Source organism: Limanda limanda, chromosome 11 (assembly GCF_963576545.1).
Source record: "Limanda limanda chromosome 11, fLimLim1.1, whole genome shotgun sequence".
Classification (NCBI taxonomy): Eukaryota; Metazoa; Chordata; class Actinopteri; order Pleuronectiformes; family Pleuronectidae; genus Limanda; species Limanda limanda.
The window spans coordinates 15,583,256-15,598,540 of NC_083646.1; the positions used below are offsets into that span (position 1 = coordinate 15,583,256).

The following is a 15,285-nucleotide window of genomic DNA, read 5'->3' on the forward strand; positions in this document are numbered from 1 at the left end:
ACTCTCTTCATAACATTGACTGTGCAGCAGAGGGAGCCATTGTGCACATCATCCAGTAATTTTCTCAGACAGGATCATTAACTGGAGGAGAAAATAAATAACATCTTCAGTATGTTTTTGCGCCAAAGTCTGTAACTATCAGGACGTTGTTCATTTTCTTATTCCTGTAATTTACTCCCGTGGGTAAATTCAATTCCTGAAATCATTTTGAAGGTCAAAGGAAATAATGTGCCATTTAGAGAAAAATATTTTGTAATTGTTTTTTTATTATTGTTATTATTGTCATTATTGTCATTATTGTTATTTGTATTCTTCTTCTTTTTTTCTTCTTCTTCTTCTTCTTCTTCTTCTTCTTCTTCTTCTTCTTCTTCTTCTTCTTCTTCTTCTTCTTCTTCTTCTTCTTCTTCTTCTTCTTCTTCTTCTTCTTATTGTTATTTTTGAGGTTTTGTGTTAAAGTTTGTTAAAAAGGGGGCGGGGGGTATTTTAATCTTTTATTATTATTATTTGTATTATCCTTATACTTGTCTTATTATGATACACTGGAATAACGTACGCAGTGTGCGCCATGACGTCAGCGCGCTCCCCAGTTCGTCACGTTCCTGTGGGACGGTCGCGGCCTGCAGCGCTGAACACACGGCGGCCCCACAGAGGATTCTCCCTGGACTCTGCTCCGGATCTCCACTGCCCGGAGATGTGATCCGATTCCCGGTAAGTCGAGCATCAGTTCACCGTCCCAGCTAACCGGCTAACACCAGCATGTCCGGTTGTGTGAAAAACGAAGTTCTCCCGTTGCTGTGCAGCGTAAGCAGGCAGCTGCTAACGTTGGCTTTCGTGTGACCACAGTATTATCCCCCAGCTTCACATAGCGTCCGTGGGCTGCTCTCCCTTCACGCTTCTCTGCAGCCCGTGTGTCGTTCAAAGAGGTTTCAATCCAACGTGCTATTTCAATTTGATTCCAACGTTAGCTTTAGTGTAAGCTAATCCTAACTAGCTACAACGGTAGCCGAAACAATATGCATGTTAGTGCTTCAGTCTCCCCCTGGCGGCTTGCATCTGCATATTAAACACACTGTTGACGAAAAATATAATGTGAATTCCTTTTTAAATGACAACCTATAATTTTTGTTTTGGTCACAGCCCTTTTTTCTCTTAAAGAAACGTTTTAGGAAATAAGCAAATCCATCCCCATTTAGTGTTCATTAGTTTGTCATTTTGTTGAGCCATGTCTTTTATGAATGAGTGCTCTATTCTAGATAACAGTTTTTAGTATAGTAGTGGAGTGATGTATCCTTCAGTTTAATTTATAGTACATATCATGACTGCATTAATCCACCATTCAAATGCACGAATCTTGACGTTTGGGGAAAACTCTGCACCAAGAAAGTGCAACCAGCTGTCACTGGGAAACCATCAATAATTTTGTATGTTCAATAATATCTGTGGGACAAAAGCGTGAGGCCTAAGCAGGGTTTATACATTATGTGCCCACAGAGGTTAAGATGCAGAATTCAAACAACAGCATCAAAGAATTAACTTTTACCTTACCATGTAATTAAAATGAACAAAGTCACAACTGATACTGGTTGTCATATGAGATGAAAGTGCCAGCCATTGTTAATAATTAATTTTCAGTTTGAGGTTCAGTCACTCAAAATAATGTGTTTTTTAGTGCAGTGGCCTTAATTTCAACTTCTGTATCGCCTCTGGTGCTGCCCATTTGTTTGCATCGTCCCTACTTTGCATAGGTTCACTGTTTTTGCATGTTTTCTTCATTATACTCTGTCATATTTCAAGCAGTGTTGTTAATGATGGCATTTTCTTTGTGATTTTTTTGTCATGGGACCATGATGGATATGTGAACAGTACATAATATTTAATCTTTTACACATGCATGCTATGAGCCCAGTTGCACAAAGAAAGGCTTTACATTTCCACTAGGTCTGATGGCTGTATTGTCTTTGGGAGATTTCACTCAAAAATTATTTGGATCTGTGGTTCATCAGCCTAATCCTACTCACATTAGCATGTCCAATTTGAGATGACTCCAGATGACCATTAGCAGCAGCAAGCTACACAAGAGCTTGAGAAGATGTTTCCGCATTACTTACTGGACATAAAGTCCAGTAACGCTCACTAAAACGTGACTTTTCCGAGCAAAACGATACAATCAGCATTCATTCCTGGGTGAAATTACTTTCCAGTAGTCATGTGTATTTACTAGCTCCAGCTCCTTTGATGGAAACCTGACTAATGTTCACAAGGATAGAAACCTGACTACTGTGGCATGCTCCCTTTTTGACATGATGCTATGACTGTTGTCAATGCAGGCTTATTGCTTCCATTAGTAAAGCCTATCCATCTGTTTTAGCAGTGCCCTTACATCATTAAGCCAGAGTTAAGTGTGAGGAGGCTAGTACAAGATAAAAACGTAGTAATTGCCACAACATAATCACAGCAACTGTGGCAATTCCTATTGATAAAAGAGCAAAGTCAATGCTGGTCTTCCTGAGATTTAATTTAGTATCTTCAGACGGACTCGCCACATTTCTCAGCACGACATCTAGCAAATGAGTGAGGTGAAAACCTGAAGGGGCTCATACATTAACATGTGTATTACTGAGTCATACATAACACTTTGGGATGCATCATACTGATGGTGACAGGCAGTTGACAGACACTTATATTTAGTTATGTCTTGTCCTTGGACATTGAGTGACTTGTTTTCTGCAAAGATTGTAAAAGCATGGTGTAAGGTCAGAGGTTGCAAGAAGATGAGAAAATGTGTGTCAGTTCTAGGGCTGCAACTAACGACTATTCTGATAGTCGATTAGTCACCGATTATTGAAACGATTAATCGACTAATCGGATTATGAATGACACAAATTTTCAATTGCTCTTATTTAGCAAGCAGCTTTTAAATTTAGCTTGAGGTTGTTCGAGGCATGTGATGGCTGAAAATAAAGGCAATAAATATTGATACTTCATTAAAAAAAAATGTCTTTTAATAAACTTTGTTTCATATAAGGGTACTGTTGACACAAAAGCAAAGACAAATCAAGTTTTTGACCATTTAAAAGCAAGGACAGGCAAAGTGCTAATAAAACAAATAAATTAAAAATCAAGTATTCATTTTTCCTGTTAACAAAAATGACAGGGAAAGTAACAGCAATAAAAACATCAACAAACGAAACTACAGTCTTCTTCTGACTAAATAATTGTGATTAAAACAAGACGTTTGTCAGGCAATAGGATAACATAACGCTTTTAAACTCGTTAATAAAAAGTTTAAACCATATTTTTGTAATGGATGCTAGAATCCTGCGCGCAGATATATACGTGTATATATAACATCTGACAGAGGCGAGTCCGCATCGTCTCCGTTACGAAGTCACACGTGCCTCCTCCTCCTCACATGCGCGTGTCCTGCTTCCATGGAGAGCAGGTCCGCTGTACAGATACTGCAGGTCTTTTTTTCGGGCCATGTTAAGAGTGAAGTTCTCCCGAACTTTTTACTTCCTGGTGCGCGACTGCGCGCGGCAGTGGACGCCGACATTGGTCCATTTTTCGTCGCTATTGCACATGCGCGACTTTCAGAGATAGGAAGGAAGCGAGATGGCTCACTCCTCAGGTACTTCCATCAGCACCTCCGGTAAAACGCCGTTTAGTTCCGCTGCGCGGCACGAGAAACACGCGCTATGACGTCACCAACGAATCATCGACGGGTAAATTCGTCGGCGACTATTTTGGTCATCGATTTTTGTCGACGACGTTGACTAATAGTTGCACCCCTAGTCAGTTCACAAGGCCACTTATTGTTTAAGAATGGTGTCTAAGCAATTAGAAAAATAAGCGTCTCATACGCTTTTCCAGTGTATTTGTGACGTTGAATGTGACACACCAGAAAAAATCTATAAGAGATAAACTTGTGTACTTACTAGGGGAAGGAAAATTCATAGTTTTTTTGATGCATCACGATTCGAATTGGGACGACTGTGCATCGCCAATTCAGAGACTAAACATAATCAATTTCCTGTTTGTATCGAGCTGGAGTTTCCTGCGTCCTCCTCCACTCTGACCTGCTCGCACTTAACTAATAAACACTCATCACAAGTTATTAGAACCTGATCAGTATATGAAGTTTACTTTCGGTTTGTTTGTTCGCTCCAGTACAACATGACACATGACGCAAACAGTCCAGACTCAGTGACCGAAGCAGAACGGATTCATGATATGACGCCATTGATTAATAACATAATACATGATCATTGGTTTGCAGAGGTGTGGACTCGAGTCACATGATTTGGACTCGAGTCAGACTCGAGTCATGTATTTGATGACTTTAGACTCGACTTGACAAAATGTAAAGAGACTTGCAACTCGACTTGGACATCAATGACTCGTGACTTCACTTGGACTTGAGCCTTTTGACTTGATAAGACTTGCTCCTTTCCCCAAAACCCAAAGATTAAAAAGTATGTTATTAAGGAACGCTCTGTATCTTTCATTGTGTATGTGTGCGTCAGGGGTAGGGCTGCTCAATTAATCGAAATATAATCGTGATTACGATTATTGGGTCAAACGATCTCCAAACTACTATAATCGAGTTGAAAAGATTATTTGGCATTTTTTTCTAAAAAGACGCGCATGCGCAATTCAGTCCCTCCCCCAGAGTATTCAGCGCGGCCCCGCTGACTGGCACTCACTCTCAAGCAGCTGTGAAGTGAAGGAGGCGAGTTGTGTGTGTGGGGACCGGAGGTATTTAAAAAACAGCGCGAGTGGAAAATGGCAGAGGGAGGGCAGCCCCGTCTGATCGACTCTTCGAATCCGACGAGCAGCAGCAGCACACAGTGTAGCGGCCGCGCCGCGTCCACTCTCAAGCGCACAGCCGCCGGCTGTTCACACCGGACCCGCGCGAGTCAGCTCGCGATTCTCCGCTTGTTGTTGTATGGAACCCGTTCAATGTCGGGTCCGGGGGTAAATGATGATGGTCCTCATAGCCCCCCCAACCCCTCTTTCTCTCTGTGTGCTTGTAGTGGGGGGGCAGATGGGGACATTTAATATTGAGAGGAAATTTCAAAGTCCTTCCGGTTAGTCATTTAAATAAAAAAAAATAAGGGCACATATTAATAATCGTTTGAATAATCGTGATTTCGTTTTTGTCCAAAATAATCGTGATTATGATTTTTTCCATAATCGAGCAGCCCTAGTCAGGGGTGTAAAGTAACGAAAGGCGAGGCAATTCTCAGCGCAGTGGTAGATGCTGCATAGAGTGGATGACGTTCCCTAACGTGCACATTCAACATATGAAAACTGATCGTAAAGTTCACTGTTCGCGAAAAAAATATGCGCGACAGGCACAACACTGCACAGGGATCCACTGCGGAGGGGCTGCAGAGCCGTGGGTTGCAGACCCCTGGCTACGGCGAAAGAGCGATTTGTTTACTGCTCCGACGTTAAAGAGATGCGGACGTCAAAACATTCGTTCGGCTATAATATTAGCTCCGCCTCGCATTCTCTCCTCCCGGTCGCGCGCCTGTTATGCCTCCGCACCGCACCGGTGAAGCGCACCATACAGAGATTCCATGCGCTTCACAGGGGCGGCCCTAGCACATTTGGCGCTCTATGCAAGAGCCCCCCCCCCCCCCCCCCCCCCCAACAAAAAAAAGTTGAAAAACGTAATTGCAACTTTCAGACGGTATTTTGCCCTGTAAGACTGCATTTCATTTCAAATAAACACAACAACGATCACAACGACATGGTGCAAGCATTCGTTTTAGACAGCGTCTCTCCTCAGGAGAAGGAAAACATTACGTTACGTTTCAGCTTGACCTCAGATAATATGAACGTGTTCACCGTTCAAATTCACTATTTGTCATTAAGTTGCGTTTAGTTCAACGTTGTCATAAAAATTAACGTGTTCAATGAACGCGTTTAATGTTTGACATGTTAAATGTCATTGCACTTAAATTTGTGAAGATCTCCTTTAATTAAAAATAACTGTTTTTGGATTGGATTTATGAGCCGTTGTCCTTTTTTGCATTGCATAGGAGCGGCCCCCGCAAGTGCAATTTCAATTGCACTTGTTTTAATAAATAAATACAGATTTTAAAAGCATACATGATCTGTGTTAATATATCATTACTCTGTGATCAAAAGGACTCGAAACTCAAACTGCAGGACTTGGACTTGACTTGAGACTTGTCAGTCTTGACTTTGGACTTGACTCGGGACTTGCCTGTCTTGACTTGGGACTTGACTCTGGACTTGAGGGCAAAGACTTGAGACTTACTTGGGACTTGCAAAAAAATTACTTGGTCCCACCTCTGTTAGTTTGTCATCTAAATCATAACCATCCTGTTTACCCAGCTGGTTACACATACTCTGTGCCAAATGTTTTGTTAACTGAGCCAGGGTCTATTTTATTTATTGTTTTGGTTTTATGTACATATATATATGGTTTATTTCTTGAGGATATTATCGTCTTTTTTATTCTATTCTAGTATGACATTTTTTCAAAATTATGACACCATCATTTATCACAATAAAGTCTGAGAGAATATATCATCCCCACAAAATTATCATGAAAGGCCTACCATAATATTTTCAATAATGCACCAAGTTAGAGGTTTTCCTGCATAGTTCACAGTTTCAGAATAATATATGGCAGGACTCTCAGCACAGAAGAGGATTAAATCTAATGTCGGCGGATGCCTGCATGTGGACACAGTGGAGGACCTGATTAGAATAAGTCTTTAGGGAACTAACTTGGAGGAGGTTAATGCCAAGAAGGCTGAACAGATGAGGTTCAGTCAGGGCAAAATAACTAAAAGGTCCAACTACAAGGGTTGGCCTTCAGAGGTGCCAGGCCCTAGTGGTCCTCAGGGGGATGTGCTCTGAAGGGAGGGGAAGGAGAGGCATTCTGTAAGACAAGTTCCATATTTACTTTTTTTTGTGTTGGTTGTATTTTGTTTTATCAGTAAAATCGTTAAGATGTGAAAAAACATGAAAGTGTTGCATTGTATGCTGTTGAAAGTAGGAATGCACGATGTGGATTTTTCCAGCCTATAACCGATAATTACATGCTTCACATGGCCGATACCGATAATGATTTCACGTTTCTTAAAAAGAAGTTCATAGCCTGTAGTTTATGCACACCTGAGGGTAAAATTGCACAATATAGTAAGCAAATATGGATATATACATTTTCCATTGTTAACACAACAAGAACAGTTCTGAGTCAGTTCTGAGTGTATACGTTTATTTTTTTAGTGAATTATATCAGGAAAATGTCTTCAAAAGAATTTAAGTCCAATATTTTGACATCTCAAATAAGACATGTCAATGTATTAAAATAGTAATTCAGATAAAATACTGAGCTGCAAAGCTAGTCGCCAGCAGCTTTAAGTTTAAGAGTTTATGTTTTCACCTGGTTAATTTAATAAAGATGCTGAAAAGCACCAGTACCATCTCTGCTGTGTGTGGGAGAACCCAGTGGCAAGGTCTATTGCCACAGTGGTGCCCAATGTGTGGCCGCACAGAGCCATAGACGTGGGCCGGTAAGCTGAGAAGGCGCTGGTACAGTTGGTGGAGGACTCTGCAGCTGTGTACCGGGACCAGGCAGCGGAGAGCAGACGGGGGCTGGAGGCTCTCCAGAGGCAGGCCGAGAGGAAGATGGCGCTAATGGAGCACCTGCTGGCACCGGTCGGGCAACATGTCAAAATAGCTGCTTTCCCTTATGCACTGAACTCTGTAGAACCACGGCACTCTCACCAGAGGGCCTGTATGTGTGACTGCAAAGGTCCAAATTAGAACCTCCCGACTTCCTTCAGGACTTTCTCCAGCCAGTCTCTTGTAGTCCACAGAAAGTCCGGAGGAGTCGATGTGAGAACACAGCATGTGATCCTCCACAGGATTCACAACTAGAGCAAAATGAAGAAAAAAGCATATTTGAATGAAAAAGTTGTGATATAAACGTAAAAGACACCAACAAATATGTTATGACAGCTCTTTGTGGTAACGGCCGATGCTAGTGTAAATGGGCTGAAAACAAAATCACAGGATCTCACCAGCAGAATCAACATTACATCCGTCCTCTTGTGCTCACATTTTTTCCAGCAGACATTATGACCAGGGAAAATGTAATATGTAAGACTTTAATATATTTTTCTTGTAAAAGGTAAAACGGTAATTACTGCACAACAGAGACTCTTCAAACAGGTGTTGAGTCAAGATGACCAGTGAAATCAGTGACACTGCTGTTGTCACAAGTTTATAGCCTTGTGGAAAGATTTTTACATCATAGCATTCTTGGTGTCCCACTGGTGAGCATGACAGTTTTAGCCTTGATACTCCATGATGATACTGATACTCCAGTTTCAGGTCACCAATGGGTGTGCAATTCCAAAATTAATCAAGTTATCAGATAGGGATGCACCGATCCGATATTTGTATCGGTATCGGTACCGATATTGAAGAAATTTCTAGATCGGGTATCGGTGACAATGGGCCGATCCATATCGGCTGATCTATTCAGTGTAATTCTATGCTGTGCGCTGTGAGTGACGTCATACGCAAGATTTCTACTCGCCTCGCAGGCAGACAGACCATGTCATGGTTTTGGCTGTAGCTTTACTCTTGGGTAGGGCCATGTGCAAAAGTTTTCCAGTTGGCCCTGCAACCAGTGATTGACGGTGTTTTGGCACTTGATGCACACATGAATGGAGTGTGCTAGTATCGTCGGATTCAATTATGGAAGAGCTGTGACCACTTGGGATGGCATCTCACTTCACCTCTCTTACTTCAAACAAACACAAGATTTGTGTTCATGAAGACCAAACTATGTTGTTATTACTTGGACTGCGTTTACACATGTCTGATGACAGTGTCTGTGTATCAGTGTGCCAGAGAGGGAGGTAGATCTTCCTCATTGAAGAAAGGTCATTACAAAATCGGTGGTTAAACTGTTGCCTATCAGAGACATCAGCTGAGTCTATGCGTGTGTCTCTCTGCATGTCAGCATGAGTGGGGGACAAAAGGATAGTGAATGAATATTATTATTAGGATTTGTATAATAATCGCCAGTTTTTATTAAGATCTTTTGTAATTTTCTTGGGATTTGTCTATTTGCATGTGTTCTCTTTAGTTGCAGTTAGGGTTGCAAAATTCCGGGAATATTCAAAGTGGGAAACTTTCCATGGGAATTAACGGGAATATACGGGAATGAATAGGAATAAACTGGAAATGTTGTGGGTAATTTATACTAACTGTATTTACCTTGTCATATACAGACATAAATATAAACATTTTGTTTTGTCATAGGCTGATTTGAGCCCTGAGGAAACTTTAGGCACTTCACTATACGCTTCTGCATCGTTGTGTCATTCTTAACATAGGTCTTTGCACAATATTTGCAAATGTATACAGACTTTCCTTCAACATTGGCTGGGGTGAAATGTCTCCACACATGAGATAGTGCACGTGGCATTGTTCTGTAGAATAAGATGAGAAAAAAGTTTGTAAAAAAACACTAATGCAATGCCAGAGATATAAATAGTTAGCCAACAATTGGAATCGTCTGTAAACATATTTTACAATTGATGGATAAATCAATGGAAATAGGCTAGATGAACAGATGAACAATCCTCAATCAGCATGCTATTATATTTTCCCGTAATATCATTGAAACTTACCTGACTAGTCCTGCACACTACAGCAGGCCTCAATAGCCCTGCTGTAGTGTGCAGGATGCTGGGAATTATCTGTGCATGTGATGGAAGAATGCACAGTGGAGGGGTGAAATTCAATGTGCAGTGTGTGCTGCATTCCATACATCTTTAAAATAGAGTTTTGAATGATGTTTTTATGGCTCAGCGTTTAATTTGCGTTTTTTTTTTTTTTTTTTTCAAAATTCCCATGGAAAGTTTCCGGAAATTTACCGGAAACTTTCCGCCCCTTTGCAACCCTAGTTGCAGTGCATTGAGCACTCGGGCCAATGTAATGTCACCATACCATGGCAATTATGACGCTGCTCAATCTGATCTTGGTCTTACTTGTGAGTCAGTTTGTAATTGGTCAACACAAGTCTTCTGACTGAGTAAAGGTTATTTGAAAGTAGGGCTGCAACTAACGACTATTCTGATAGTTGATTAGTCACCGATTATTGAAACGATTAATCGACTAATCGGATTATGAATGACACAAATTCTCAATTGCTATTATTTAGCAAGCAGCTTTTAAATTTAGCTTGAGGTTGTTCGAGGCATGTGATGACTGAAAATAAAGACAATAAAGATTGATACTTCATCAAAAAAAATGTCTTTTAATAAAACTTTGCTGCATATAAGGGTACTGTTGACACAAAAGCAAAGAGAAATCAAGCTTTTGTCCATTTAAAACCAAGAACAGGCAAAGTGCTAATAAAAAAAATTAATTTAAATTCAAGTTTCCCTTTTTACTGTGAACCAAGAACAGGCCAAGTGCTGGTACTAAAAATAAATTAAAAATCAAGTATCCATTTTTCGTGTTAACAACAAGGACAGGGAAAGTAACAGCAAAACATAAACAAACGAAACTACAGTAGGGCTGCCACTAACGACTATTTTTCTATCGATTAATCGGACGACTATTTTATCGATTAGTCGATTAATCTAAACGACTAATTTTCCTCCAAAAAAATCAAATTGACCATTTCATTTCAGTTAATTTTATTTTGACAACAACAAACTGTATGTCATCGTATAATGCAGCACAAAACAAAATGTAAAGAAAGGCTCAAATATTAAAGTGCAAAACTGTAGGTTTAAACTAGCAACTCCAACGTGATAAAAATAAATAAAAAAGAGGGCATATAAGTTAAGTCAGCAGTGCAACTCAAAAAGATATCAAAGTTTCTATTTAACCCCTTATCAAAATAAAAAAGTTATGTCTGCATATTAAACAAAGTACAACAAGTTTAAAGTATAAGAAACAATGGTGTCCAGCTCAAAATCAAACTCAAACGTTAGTTAGACATGCGTGTTGTAATGTAAGAATGTCAGCATGTCCACATGTTCTGGACTCAGTCTAGCGGCCCCCCCTCCCCCCACGCGGGCGCCGTAGCTGAGGTGACGCGAGAAGGACCCGACTCGCGTCCAGGGCCGCCGTCCGCACCTGCGACGGACACCGCCCCGCGGTCCAAGAGAAAGGAAGCCCCCGCACCAGCGACGCCGTGAAGCGCCGTGGACGAGGACCCCCCCCCCCCAAAAAAAAAACAACTTGAGGCGGGCCGCACACCGAGCCTCCGGCTGCGTGGAGGGGAGTGCGCTGGGGCGACTGCTGCCCCATCCGCGGCACGCATAGTCTATCGCGGCTGGTGCCCAGCGGTTTTTAAAAAAAAATGCTTCGACGCATTTTCAGCGTCGACGTAATCGATGACATCGACGAATCGCGGCAGCCCTAAACTACAGTCTTCTGACTAAATAATTGTGATTAAAAAAAGACGTTTGTTAGGCATAGGATAACATTTCGCTTTTAAACTCAGTGGCCTGAGTGTGTGCGCGACGTGCACATCACTGCACAGGGAGCCGCTGCAGAGGGGCTGAAGCCGCGGGCTGCTGACCACTGGCTACGGCGAAAGAACGATTAGTTCCGCTGCGCAGCATGAGAAACACGCGCTATGACGTCACCAACGATTCATCGACTAGTAAATTCGTCGGCAACTATTTTTGTCATCGATTTTTGTCGACAACGTCGACTAATCGTTGCACCCCTATTTGAAAGCAATGCAAAGTAGAACTGAATAGTCATTTGACATATATTCTGATATGTATGAAAAACTTTGGCTTTGATGGTGTGATAATACATTTTTTTGTATTTCCCCACAGGTGATGATACAACATGTAACCATCGAGAAGAGAGGTCAACATACAGCTCATGAGGACGTCTCTGTTGAATCCATCTCAGTGTGGACATTATGATTCCCACATGGAAACCAATTTTGTTGGTGTCTGGATTGAGTTCTACTCTAGACTTGCTGATTGAATGATATTGAAATGATGCCATCAACACTTGGACAAAATATCATGGAAAAGCAGAAATCTGGAGAACCAAGTACCTTTATCTGCACCGAGTGTGGTGATGGATTCAAGCAGTACTCAAATGTGCTGGCTCACATGGCGGTTCATGGACCTTTGGAGGCATTTTCTTTTGATGGCTCTTCCAATGGATTTGAAGTCCCCCGAGAATATGTGCTACAAGAAAATGGTACACTGACAGTTGTGAACGAGTTAGCACAGTCCCATTATTCTGTGAAACCGGTATCTCCAGGAGTCCTGCCATCGCATTTGCCATCCCCTATTAAACCAGTGTCTCCTACTTTAATTCCACAGCTGTCCCCTCACAGAGATGTGCTTAGACCAAGGCCCTCTGACTTGACCCTAGACAAATCTCGTCAAGGCAACTACCGATGTGAAATATGTAGCAGATCATTCAACAGCCTGCAGAGTTTACATCGTCACCAACAGTATCGAAACACAGAGCGGGGTTATAAGTGCACTTTGTGCTGTAAGATCTTTGAAGGGAGACATGACCTTAAGAAACACCTCCAGGACCATGCCAATGAAAGCTTTCACTACTGCAGTCATTGTGGTAAGCGGTTCCTCAAAATGGATGCATTGAATGCTCATCAAAAAGAAAACCACTTCTCCCCCAATTCTACAAAATCAGAGAATAAGCTGGAAAAAAAGACTGATAAAGCGTTTTCTTGTAAGAAGTGCATGCTGAATTTTTTCTGGATGTCAGATTTTCAGACACATTCCCTCTACCATTGCAAAGGAAAAGAGCCTGATACCACCTTTGCATCTGAAGTTGAAATGGAAGTGAAATCTAAAACCCTAAAAGACATACCACTTGAAAACTTCCACAGCAATGGCACATCTATTGATGTTGAGAATGGGGATCATACAAACTTAATGGATTCTAAAAACTTAAGGGGTGCAAGGGATAAGATTATTCCAGAATACACGTTCACACCATACAGATGTGGTTTATGTGGTGATCGTTTCCATAAGTTAACAGATCTAAAGGAGCATCATCTCACCCATCAGACTCAGGAAGAAATTGATCGGTTGAATCAAGAATCACAAAAAACGTCATCAAAAAAAATACAGTCTAAAGGCAGACGCGGAAAAAGGAGTAATCCTAATGGCAAGCTGCATCCTTGCAAGCATTGTCATCGTGTCTTTAATCATTCTAGTAGTTTATCCCGGCACATGAGATACCATAAGGGGACTATGCACACATGTGTATTTTGTGGTAGACATTTCCCACAACGCTGTGATTTGAGAAGGCATGTGGTCATGTACCACAAAGCTGAATTAGAAAAGAAACCAGCTTTGAAACTCCTGTATACAACTCCACAAAATGGGCCTCGCCCCAAATCTCTTAAGGTTGAAACAAAACCAAGTTCTCCAGATGAGAAAACAAAGAGTTCTTCTGATAATGAGCAAACCACATCTCCAGAGCAGCTCTCAAAGGAGAAACAATCAGGAAAAGCTGGGCGAGTTAACTACAAGTGTGAGGAATGTGGAAAGAGATTTGGGCTCCTTTGTGTGTACCAGCGGCACTTGCGTTATCACAAAAAGGAACCTACCAAATGTCCAGCTCAATTCAAGAATTCTTCATCTCTTGAGCTTCACCTTCAAAATCACCAAAGAACTGTAGAAGGTGATGATGTTGAACAAGCTTCTCACTGTTATGGCACCAACAGGGACCCTGTCCAAGAAAAGGGAGATGCAGAGGACATTGAGGATGAGTGTATGGACAATACTCAAAATGATAAAGGAAATTCTTCCGAGGTTCTTTACGAATGTACTGAGTGCACTGAGACATTCACATGCTTGGAGACATTTCTTCAACACCAAACCTCCCATGGCTCCGAAAACAATGGGTAAATACCATGTCAGACCCATCGGTCATTGTAAATTCCATGAGTCAAGTGCTCAGGAGCATTGGTACCTATAATGGTATAGGGGGGAAAAAATATATGGAAAACTTTGTGATGGCTATTTTATTGAGCAAATTTTATACAGTTTCTCTGGCATGAGGAGAACATTTCTATTCATTGGTAAATTCGAAACCAATGGAAGCAAACCAAATAACTTGAACGAATCTCAAATTTAAAAGATATGATCTACAACATATGACATAGAAAAAAACTACTTTAAACATTGTATTCATCCACAGGCAATGATTGTAGATAATTTGAAAGTCCCACCAATTGTTCCTTAGCTAGTACATATTTTTTATTGTATTTTTTTAATAAGCTACCCATGTTTTAAATAGTATTGCTGCATTTTTGTATGTTGTTACAATATTGTTTGAGATTCTCTTTAATATATCGTGTCTTTGTATCTTCCTCTTTAAAGAATTGCATTTTCACTGAGTATATTATTAACCGTGCCAATAAATTGAACCGAGAAATGACTGGGCTATCAGTGTTGCTATTTAACATTAGGAAAGTCCTGTTAAAGACATATTTTGTTCTTTCTATGTGTAGTTTAGGTGTCGTATTTCCCATTTTTAAGGATTTGGTGTAGCTGGTGGTTTAACTTGGTATAGTATTTTAACGGCAACTGGATGGAGAGGAATCCTTCAGTGGGTTAAAGGGCCTATTGGCAGCAAAACAGCTGTTTATTTAATCGGCTATGTCTAGAAAGCATTTCAAGTTCTGCATCAAACTTCATTCCCTTACTTACCAATTACTATCCCCAACATTAACATTAACTCTTGTTTTGCTTATAATGTTACTGTCACCAATTGTGATTCAGAGATGTAGGCAATTATATTAGGTACTCAGTTCTAGGTTGGTGGCCAAAGTTCTTAAGATTTTTGTGACACATGGCTACAGTTCACTATTCCTATGATTGACTCAACATTGATACTTGCAGGCCCCAGCGGAAAATTGTGTTAGGTGACTCCTAGTGACATTTCAAAAAAGATTCCTCTGTGCAAGAGTCGAAGATCCCTGGGTATTTCATCACAGATAGAACCAGAAAGTTTAAGATTCCCTTTCCATGGCTTGCCAAAGTATGGGTCATCATGGGTAAATTTAGACTCAGACGGCGTCATTGGAAAGGTCCCCGTGGTAACCTATACCACAATTCAAGGCAGTGGCAGTTTGGCCAACTGAAGTTGCCAAGTTGGCAAACTACTGCAAAAGGAAAGGGGGGACTTACGCCGGGTTTACACCGGGCGCTGAAGCGTCGCTGAAGCGTCGCGTAAGCGCAGCGCCATGCCTTAAATAACAGC

The 15,285-nt window shown here is 41.1% G+C and overlaps 1 protein-coding gene across 1 annotated transcript; it reads left to right on the forward strand.

Annotated features, from left to right (window-relative positions):
* Positions 1-607: 607 nt before the first annotated feature.
* Positions 608-14,460, forward strand: si:dkeyp-84f3.5 (uncharacterized protein LOC334144 homolog). The gene is made up of 2 exons (XM_061080414.1): positions 608-708; positions 11,862-14,460. The coding sequence occupies exon 2, from the start codon at positions 12,030-12,032 to the stop codon at positions 13,926-13,928; it is 1,899 nt and encodes a 632-aa protein (XP_060936397.1). The 5' UTR covers positions 608-708; positions 11,862-12,029; the 3' UTR covers positions 13,929-14,460.
* Positions 14,461-15,285: the final 825 nt, after the last annotated feature.

What these genes read in the sequence shown, in the direction of transcription:
- si:dkeyp-84f3.5 (XM_061080414.1), top strand. Translation starts at nt 12,030, where the DNA reads ATGATGCCATCAACACTTGGACAAAATATCATGGAAAAGCAGAAATCT.